Below are 10,759 nucleotides of genomic sequence, written 5' to 3' on the forward strand. Positions count from 1 at the left end.
GTACCTCTCAGGTGGGCGCCATTGCCATTATAAGAGAACAAGGGAGACATTCATGGTGAGTTCCAGCACCTCTTTGTCTAGAAAACTGGCTTTGCATATCTAGTGTAAGAGGTCAGGCCCAAGCAGGAGGCAAAAACGCTGGAAAGTACCGAAAGGAGAGACCTGTTGTATATAGTTCTTCTTACCTGATCTTTATTAAACAGAGAATGTTACAAAAGCCGTATTTTTCATCTTCTCTGCTTTGTTTCCTGCATTCTCAATAACATGAGATGGAGATCTAAGCAACTATGTGCTCAATATTTTAGATTTGATTCAATAAGACTCATGCTAACATAGAAGGGATCTATTGTCATGGCAACAGGGCAGATTACCACCATTAAATAGAATTGCTTTCATTTACATACCAGCTGATGATCTAAACAAACAAACAATTTAAAGCAGCCTTCTCAGACCTGGTGGTTTCCATATTTTGGGCTATAGCTCCCATTATCCCTAGCTAGTGTGGTCAGTGGTCAGGGCTGATGGGAGTTGTATCCCACAGCATATTGTAAGGGCAGGTTTGCTTTATGGGCATACGATTTGGACTGGGCACAGGTGGACAATCTTCTGCCCTCGGCCTAGTCACTGTACGTGCCTTTTGGCAAGACCCATCTATCCCTATCGCTCTCCTTCCTTGAAGGTTTTTAAGCAGAGGTTGGATGGTCATCTGTCATGTATGCTTTAGCTGAGATTCTATTATTCTAATACCGGTAGCTGTCATTACTTGATGGCAACTATATACCCTGCTGCACATGTGCAGATGTCCTTCTGTTCTACTGTCCTTCTGTGCCAACTTGAATAAAATATTGCGGGGGCACAGGTGAGCCCCGCCCCGCATAATTGATCATATGACACAGTGCACACACACCATTTGAATGGGAATGCCCATCAACTTTGTGGTGGCCCGGCCTCCTCAAATATTTTATTGTGGGGGCTGAAGCCTCCACGGTCCCCAGCAGTGGGCTCCTAATGCGTCCTACAAATTCACAAGTGGAGCTCTAGCTCTGCAAGAACAGATTTCAAGGTCGAGGCAGAAGAACCCTGCGAGTTCTTGCTCCCTAGGGATGGGGAGAACGAAGGGTAGAAACATTGTCTATACGAAGGGGTCTGCTGCCAGCACAGAATGGAGCAGTGAGCTATTATATCCATGCTTGTTACGAAAAGCAGAGGCTGGGATTGGGCGCGAGAAGCTTGCTTCGAGCATCTATGGCCACTAGAGAGAGCTGCTGGGTTCTCAGCAACCCTATTGTAATAACTTTGGAGCTTGCAGTGGACTCTTCTTGGTTGTTTAGCAGGACCGGTTCTAAGGAGCCCACAGCAGGTAGTGAAAATTCAGCAGATGAGAGTGTGCCATTGAATACTGTACCAGCTTCTGGGGAGCCCCGAGTTTGCCTAGACTCTGGATACTGTATTCCTGCTTCTCTTGAGCCTTTACCTATTGAGGCCACCACAAATAGCAGCAGACCTGGGTTTTAGCCAGCCCCAAGTTTCCAGTTTGCTGGAAACATAGCTAACTAATCTATTTATCTATCAATCATCTATCTATCTATTTATTACTTCATTCTCTCTTTCACACAAACACCAACATTTCAGGTCCAGATTTATATAGTAAGATTATTAGCAGTTCAGTTATTTCACAGCCACCAACTCTTGTGACTTGAGAGACTTCTGGCAGCACACATTTTGATAAAGCTGTGTGAATCTCAATTCTTGTACAAAAATATTCTAGCTCAAATGACTGCATAATGGAGGGAAAGAGCCATCAACGCTGGAAATTAGAACAAAAATGTGAGCTATAAATACAGGGAAGAGAAATACAAATAAAAAGAGAAGAACCTAATCCAGAACGGAAAATCTGATAACATTGATAGTCTTTACTTGGACTTTGTTATTACAACTCATGCAACTATCCATACTATGTGCCATCCATACTATAGTTGTGTTTTTCATCTTTTAATTTGTGTCAGTTGTTATAATTGTTCTCTCCGTTTGACATACATTATAAAATGAAATAATAATAATAATAATAATACCAAAAAGAACCTGCTTTGTTAACAAGGAAACCAGGCCCTTGCCTGGAACCACTGGAACCTTGCATCACTCGGAGATTGGAGCATGTGCAACAAACAATTGTTGGGTTTTTTACATTTAAAAAAGCTTGTTAACATATTATGTTCCTGTAGGTGGCTCTGTTTTGAAGCACATGGAACTCAAATGCAATGCTGTGGCTGATATCCCACGCAGTAAAATATATACTGTATAGCATAGGTTCAACTAGCCAAATTGTTTTATTGGCTTTGTCCTTTGTTGTGGTTTTATTGTGCTGTAATGCTGTATAGTGTGTCTCCTTGGTCAGAAAGGTGAGCTATTAGTTTATTGGAAATACACTATAAATAAAGGATATCATTTCAGTCTTCGCGGGGGGGGGGGAGCAGTCTGCTCTTGCTTATGTAGCACAAGAGATATCAACAGGCCAGGGAGTGGGGTGGGGAACCTAGGTATGCAAAAGTAAAAAAAACAAACTAGTAAAACAAAACGAAGGGCGCAACCTCTCTCTGCCCCTCCCCAAAAAACCAAGCCAGTGAGGACTGAGCCTCTTCAGTAGCCACAGAAAGTGGGTGGGTGGGGTGGGGTGGGAAGAGAGATAAAATTGAATATGAATGAAATAGAGCCGCCACTCTGCAGTGTTTTGTCCCATTTATATATTACTAATAGTGACCATCTACACATGAGGAAGCATGGGCGAGGGCAGGGGGATTTTGTATCAAAACCAATACAAATAAGAGGTTCTGCCCCCCCCACAGCAAAAGCCTGCTCCTCCTACAAAAATCCTAGCTGCGCCCATGTGAGGGAGGTATTGCCAGACTTGAGAGAATACTCCGCTCATGAAAATGCCTCGACTACACCATCTTTCAATGTGTACACACTGTACATAAGAGAGTGAGAGAAAGATGATATTCGTTTGTACATAGGATGGGCCTTAGCGCCCCCCCTTAAAACAAACCCTTTTAGTCAAGGGGGAGGGGTGAAATCCCAGCCGTCTTGGATCTTATTTTTGTCCTAAATAATAAAGATATTCCAGACTCAGAAAGTGCAACTTTTAAAATTCCCTCGCAAAAAATCCTTCTCGTGTAAGCATTTCCACAGCACAGGGCAGCTTGGCCAAAGCGTCAATGGTCGGACAAATCGCCTGCTTCGAAAAGAGCCGGCACTTCTCGTAGGCGAGAGAAACTCATTTTCCGCTCCCTCTGTATGTTTTTTTTTTGCTTAATGCTGCTGGCCCTTTAAATTGCTGGGAAGAGAGGCGTTGCTGCAGGCAGCCCTATGGTGCTAATTTTTGAGACAACCCGCTTGCAGGTTGCATCTTCTTTCTTCTCTCCATGGTAAGCGTTGCGATCTTTGCCCGTTGACTTTGCACTTTGTGCTTCCTCTGCTCCCCCAACCCATTTTGCAAAAGCAAAATTTAATACTGTAGGTTCTTCAGCCTATTGGTGGATGGCTGCGGACTTGGAGGTTTCAAATAGCGTCCCTGTATTCAGAGTCCTCTCCTGCCAGGTGCGCTTCTTTTTTGTTTTCTTGCAAACTATCGGTAGTCGTTGCTGATAAAGTAGGTAGACGTTTGAGGTCTAAAAAGTTTCCCCTTTTGAAGGGAAAATTTGCTGCTTGCTACTCCTCTTAACACTCAGCTATGGGTCAAGGGGTTTTTCTTTCCTGCCCAACAATTTTTTTCCTTTGCAGGAATTCTGTATCTTTAAGCAAAAGGGTTCAAATTTCCTGCCATGCAGATCCAGTAATAGGAAGAACTTCACTTGTTGAACTTCTGCCTGACACACGGCTGTTAAATGGTGCTGGAGTCCTGAAGGGGAATAGAGGGAGGAGCAATCCTAATACGCACATAAACCTGTTTTAAAATGCTAGTTCTTAAAACGTTTTGATCCTATAGATTCTGTAAGCTACAGGACCATTGTATTTTAATAATGTATTTTGTTGGAAGCCGCCCAGATGGGCAGGGTATAAATAAATTATTATTATTATTATTATTATTATTATTATTATTATTATTATTTGTAAACTGGTCTGTACTGGTAAAGGGGGGCTAAGAAACTCAATACCTGATAGGGCTATGCTTTGTCCTTTATTTTTTTACCACCAAACCCGCCCCCCGCCCCCCAGCTCTGGAGTGTTCTGAGGATGCTTTTTTTGTAGCCTTCCACAGAAAACGTTTACAAATGAATTTAAAATGAAACCCTTCACTGCCATTATCTTTTGTAAACTTTATTTACAAAAGAAGTTTAAAAGTAAACATTTGTCGTCCGTTACCATGTGGTTGTCGTTTCGCAAATACTGTTGAAATTGTATAGTGTTATAATGCTAGTGCATTAAAATACGTTTCTATATACAGTGGTACTTTGGTTCTCAAACTTAATCCGTTCTGGGAGTCCATTCAACTCCCCAAACCATTTGAAAACCAAGACATGGCTTCCGATTGGCTGAAGGCGCTTCTTGTACTCAAGCAGAAGCTGTGTCAGATGTTCGGTTTCCGAAAAACGTTTGCAAACCAAAACACTTACTTCCGGGTTTGCAGCGTTTGGGAGCCGATTTGTTTGGCAACTAAGCCATTCGGGAACCAAGGTTTGACTGTATAATACATTAAGAATCCCATTTTAGGCTGGGTGAAAGCTGATTTTATAAAGAGCACTGTTTCTCTTGTCCACCCATGGGAACTTCATATACTTTCCCTCAAATATCTTTGTTTCTACCAATTCCACTGTTTACTCATAGAATCACAGAGTTGGGTTTGAACCCACAAGCCTGAGATTGAGTCTCATGCTCTACTGACTGAGCTATTTTGGCAGTCTTTGGTCAAGAGTCTTGAGGCATGATGTGGACCAGCATACTTTACCTATATACTGGTCCTGTGGTGATAATCCTGTGTTCCTTTTCAGTGTCAAATTTATTTTCTGCTATTTACATATAAAGGCTATTGTGCTGTAGTTTTCATTTTTAAAGAAACATTGAATTATGGCCTAGTAGTTCCGTATATTTTTTCCTTTCTAGCACATGCAATAAAATTAAAAAACAGGCACGGGGGGGGGCATGATCTGCTTCACACCCTCCTTGAGTGTTTCTGTGTGGTTAGAATACGCCCTTGACTTCTGATAATGCTTTTTGTTCATTTGGATGGAGGACAGAGGGATATGAGTGTATGCACAAACCAACCTACTGCACACACAAAAAAGCAACTTTTGTTGCTCCGCCCTCTTTTGTTTCTGGCCCCACCCACCACTGGCATGTGACCCTGGGAAGACAGATTCGAAGGGAATGTGGCCACACTGCTCCAAACTCCCAGACTTCAAAGCTAAGTTTTCTCAAAATGGCAGATATTGATGTCAGATGGTTAGCTTTGCTGGTTTTTAAGAAGAACTTAAAACCTTCTGTGGTCAGCTGAGTGATCCTGCTCTGCAGTAGCAGAGTGAGAGAGGACATACCTTCTAAGGGAATAGGGGAGGCAAACACTTGCCCCACATAAAAAGGTAGTTTTTCTCAGTGCTGTGTGTTGTGTATTGAGTCAAAGGATTTTATATCTGTATTATTATTGTCTGTATTTGCATTAGGATAAAGTAACTGCCTTTTGGTTCCAGAGGGTACAGCTACTATTGGTTCATTTAAGCTGCTGTATTTGGATCCTCTGTCTTATTGGTTCCCTCCAAAAGGCAGCACTGTGATTGCCTGATATTGTTCCCTCCAAAATGTATCCCTTCCTAGCCAGTCCCCTGTCCCTATAAATGTAGCCTTCCTGCCCTCACAGTCAGTCTTGTTCACTTTAATAAAGAGCTGTTACTAGAGAACTGTCTCCAGCATGTTATGTCAAGAGAGCTGAAATCACAAACCCCACGTCACAACAACTGGCGACGAAGGTGGGATCCGGAATGCTGAGGAGCGGTTAAACACAACCCTGCCTCAGAGTCCGGATTGCAGCTGAGAACAAGACTCACTGGCCAGCTGAGAAGACGACCCTGCCCGCTAGGACAATGGAGAGTCCAAGGGTATTGGAGCCCTTCCAGCCATCAGAGCCCCACACCTGGGAAGACTACGTCGAACGCTTCGAGTTCTTTGCAGTGGCTCAAGGGATCACCGATGCCAGCAAAAGAAGGGCCACATTCCTGAGCTACTGTGGGCCTGAGACCTTCAAGCTGGCCAAGGCATTACTTGCTCCAGCGAAGCTGAGTGAGACATCTCTCAAAGATATTCTTGCCTGCCTAACAAGCCACTTGGCGCCTACTGAGACCAAGATGGCCCGGCGGATGGAGTTCCATAAGAGGCAGCAGCATGCTGGGGAGTCTGTATCCACATTTCTGGCTGAACTCCGGAAGCTCGCTCAGCACTGCGGCTTCCAAAATCTGGAAGAGACTCTCCTGGATCGGTTTATTGGTGGTCTGAGCAGCAAGAAAGCCAGAAGACGCATCGTGGCTAAAGAAGAGGTTACCCTTGCTTCAGCCTTGAAGGAGGCCACCGCCACGGAGAATTATGAAAGAGAGGAGTTTGATGCCAGTCGCAAGGCCACTAAGCCACAGATAGAAGTTGCGCATACCATGGACGAGCTAGAGGCTACTCCGAGCCAGAGCCCAGTCCGTGGGGTCGAGTTGGTGCGTCAGGCCTGCACAGTGCACAAAGATCGCCGAGGCAGTTGCCCAGGTTGTGGCGGAAACCATGAGCGGAAGAGTTGTCGTTTCAGGGATGCTATGTGCCGGACGTGCGGAAAGACGGGTCACATCGCCAGGGTCTGTAGATCGGCGGCGTCGGGAGCGACAGGAGCACCTAGACTGGAGCATCGCAGACTGCCCACAGCACCTCGTTTTCTAAAGGACTGCCACTACGTAACGGAGATCAACGGGAGGGCCGTGCAGTTCCCAGCGCAAGGCAAGGCACACGTCAAGGTGAAGATTGAGGGTCAGCAGTGCGACATGGAGGTGGACTCCGGATCTGCATTCACCATCGTGTCGGACCAGACTGCAAAGACATTCTTTCCCAGGGGTAAGTTGCCCCCTCTGGAGCCCTTCCCGGCAACCTTGCAGTCGTACTCAGCAGGCCGCATCCATGTTATGGGAATGTGTGCCGTGAGAGTACAGTTCCGGGACAAACAGGCTGTACTCAAACTGGTGATTGCGAAGGGCAGTCGCCCCAGTCTCCTGGGCACTGACTGGTTCCCCGCCCTGGGACTGAGTATCTCAGGGCTTAATTCAATCCAAACCTGCCCTGAGATGAGCGAGGCATTATGCAAGGAATTTGCTGGTCTCTTTAATGGAAAACTGGGTTGTTATAAAGGGCCCCCAGTTGACTTTGAGTTGGACCCCGGGGTGGCCCCAATCCGACTCAAACCAAGGCGAGTGCCATTTGCACTGCAACCCAAGATCGAGGCAGAGCTGGATAAATTGGTCAAGCAGGGAGTTCTCTCACCCGTGGACTCTGCTAAGTGGGAGACTCCAATCGTCACGCCCCTTAAAGCAAATGGGGAAGTCAGGATATGTGCAGATTACAAATGTACTATCAATAAGGCACTCAGGGGAAACTCATACCCCATTCCAGTCATATCACATCTGTTGGCTAAACTGGCTGGGGGCAAGGTGTTCGCCAAAATTGACCTGGCACAAGCTTACCAACAGCTGCCAGTAACCCCACAATCAGCGGAAGCACAGACTATTGTCACACATAAAGGGGCGTTCAGAGTTAACAGATTACAGTTCGGAGTTTGTGTGGCCCCAGGGATTTTTCAAGGGCTCATGGAACGCCTGTTAAGGGGTCTGCCGGGGGTCTTGCCATTTTTTGATGACGTTTTGATTGCTGGAAAAGACCCACAGGAACTGGTTGCGCGTGTCCGTGCAGTGTTGCTCAAGTTCAAGGAGGTGGGGTTGCAACTGAAAAAAGAAAAATGCAGTTTTGGGGTGCCAACTGTGGATTTCTTGGGGTTTAAAATTGATGCATCAGGCATCCACCCCACAGATGCTAAGATTAAGGCCATCATCGAGGCACCACGACCACAGAACAAGACGGAGTTGCAGTCATTCCTGGGACTTATTAACTTTTATCATTCATTCTTACCCCAGAAAGCTTCGGTAGCTGAACCATTACATAGACTTTTGCAGAAAAAGACTGTGTGGCGATGGGGGCGGGAGCAGCAGAAGGCTTTTGACTCCTTGCGAGAAATGCTGAGTAGCAGGAGCGTCCTTGCTCATTATGATGAGTCGAAGCCGCTGGTCCTGGCATGTGATGCCTCTCAATACGGCCTGGGGGCTGTGCTGAGTCATAGGGAACCGGATGGGTCGGAAAAGCCCATCTCTTTCTATTCCCGTACGTTGTCACCCACGGAGCGCAACTATGCTCAAATTGATAAAGAGGCACTAGCGATTGTGTCAGGAATCAAAAAGTTCTATGATTATTTGTACGGTCGCCATTTCTCCATTGAAACGGACCACAAACCACTGTTAGGGTTGTTCAACCCAAACAAACAAACGCCACAAATTCTCTCCCCCAGAATGTTGCATTGGTCAATATTCCTGAATGGGTTCCAGTACACCTTGACCCATGTGCCGGGGAAACAGTTGTGCCACGCTGATGCGCTGAGTCGATTGCCCCTTCCTGGCGGGAGCAATGAGGATCCTGCTCCGGCGGAGCACATTATGATGCTAGAAACACTTCCTGGGGCTCCTGTAACAGCTACTGATATAGCTGAGAAAACGAGGAAAGATGCTGTTCTCTCCCGTGTGCTCACTTGGGTGGGGAGGGGGTGGCCAGGTGGTCCGCATGAAGAAAAATTCAGGCCTTATGCGACAAGGCAGCACGAATTGTCCATGCATAAGGGTTGTCTCCTATGGGGAGATAGGGTGATCATCCCAGCACCACTGAGAAACAGGGTTCTTGAGACGCTTCACATGGGACACCCGGGAATGGTCAGGATGAAGTCGCTAGCCCGATGTTATGTGTGGTGGCCTGGAATGGACCAGAACATAGAACAATGGGTACGAACATGCAAGGCATGCCAAGAGGTGCGGCCAGAAGTGGCCAGAGCACCAGTCCACTGGTGGGAGCAGTCCAGGACTCCCTGGAGCCGGCTGCACATAGATTTTGCTGGGCCATTCCAAGGGAAGGTCTTTTTGGTTATCGTTGATGCATATTCCAAATGGTTAGAAGTGGCAATGGTCCCTAGCATGGCATCAGCTGCCGTAATCAAGGTGTTGAGGCAGCTGTTTGCAACCCACGGGTTACCTGAGACCATTGTATCAGATAATGGGGCAGCTTTTGTATCCCAAGAATTCAGGGCATTCTTGGCTGATAACTTCATAAGAGGGGTCACATCCGCGCCCTTTCACCCATCCTCCAATGGGCAGGCTGAGCGCATGGTACGAACAGCCAAAGAATCCATTGCGCGCTTAATGGAGGGTAACTGGTCGGCTCGCATTGCACGAATGTTATTTTTGCAGCATGCGACGCCGTGTACTGCGACGGGCAAGTCGCCAGCCGAGCTGCTCTTAGGTAGAAGACTGGTAACGGTGCTGGATTATGTCCACCCAGATAAAATGCCAAACCGTAATTCAAGAGCAACCCCCCAGGATGAAACTGACACAACAAGGTATCTCGCCCCTGAAGATCTGGTCTGGGTGAGGAACTATTCACGAGGTCCGCGGTGGGTGGCCGGTGTGATCACCCGGGCTAGTGGACCTGTGTCCTATTATGTGACCTTGGAAAATGGGCAAGTTTGGAAGAGACATATAGATCAGCTGAGGCGCCGGGCGCTCAGCAGGGAGGAGTCAGATAATTCATCCCTGGCTAATGACGCACAGCTGCAAGACCAGAGTGAAGATGGCCCAGAGGTGCAGTCACCAGGGGCTTCAGCAAATGAACCAGGGTCTGCTAGTCCTCAGGATGACGAGGTACAGGTAGGGGACCCTGAGATGTCTGGGACTCCATCTGTTCCTGACGAAACCCCTATAGCAGCCCCTCCACCACAGGTAACACCCAATCCAGAACCTGCAACACCTGTTGTCAGGAGATCAGGTAGAAGTTGTAGGACCCCACAGTACCTGAGGGATTACGTCTGCTGTGCTCACTAGGGGGGGAGGGGTGTTGTGTATTGAGTCAAAGGATTTTATATCTGTATTATTATTGTCTGTATTTGCATTAGGATAAAGTAACTGCCTTTTGGTTCCAGAGGGTACAGCTACTATTGGTTCATTTAAGCTGCTGTATTTGGATCCTCTGTCTTATTGGTTCCCTCCAAAAGGCAGCACTGTGATTGCCTGATATTGTTCCCTCCAAAATGTATCCCTTCCTAGCCAGTCCCCTGTCCCTATAAATGTAGCCTTCCTGCCCTCACAGTCAGTCTTGTTCACTTTAATAAAGAGCTGTTACTAGAGAACTGTCTCCAGCATGTTATGTCAAGAGAGCTGAAATCACAAACCCCACGTCACAACACTGTGCTGATTATAGTCTGATCTACACAAGCTGTAGAATGGGCTAAAGTTTGTACCACTTCAGGCTGTAGGTAGGGAATCATTTTTTAAAATACATCCTCACACAAACAAATCTCTGCTTGTGGGAAGGAAATTACAGTGGTACCTCGGTTTGCGAACGCAATCTGTTCTGTGGAGGTGTTCGCTCGCGGAGGCGTTCGCTTGCTGAAGGCACACTTAAGTGCGTGCGCGAAGCGCCGATAGAGCACTTC

The 10,759-nt window shown here is 46.7% G+C and overlaps 1 protein-coding gene across 1 annotated transcript; it reads left to right on the forward strand.

Moving 5' to 3' along the window:
• The first annotated feature begins 5,597 nt into the window (after window positions 1-5,597).
• On the forward strand, window positions 5,598-10,505 carry LOC132592008 (uncharacterized protein K02A2.6-like). Its single transcript, XM_060273743.1, has one exon. The coding sequence runs from the start codon at window positions 6,072-6,074 to the stop codon at window positions 10,146-10,148; it is 4,077 nt and encodes a 1,358-aa protein (XP_060129726.1). The 5' UTR covers window positions 5,598-6,071; the 3' UTR covers window positions 10,149-10,505.
• Window positions 10,506-10,759: the final 254 nt, after the last annotated feature.

This window comes from Zootoca vivipara, chromosome 4 (genome assembly GCF_963506605.1).
Source record: "Zootoca vivipara chromosome 4, rZooViv1.1, whole genome shotgun sequence".
In the NCBI taxonomy this organism is placed as follows: domain Eukaryota; kingdom Metazoa; phylum Chordata; class Lepidosauria; order Squamata; family Lacertidae; genus Zootoca; species Zootoca vivipara.

Bases quoted from the DNA above. Each gene is read 5' to 3' on its own strand.
- LOC132592008 (XM_060273743.1), top strand. From the start codon at position 6,072: ATGGAGAGTCCAAGGGTATTGGAGCCCTTCCAGCCATCAGAGCCCCAC.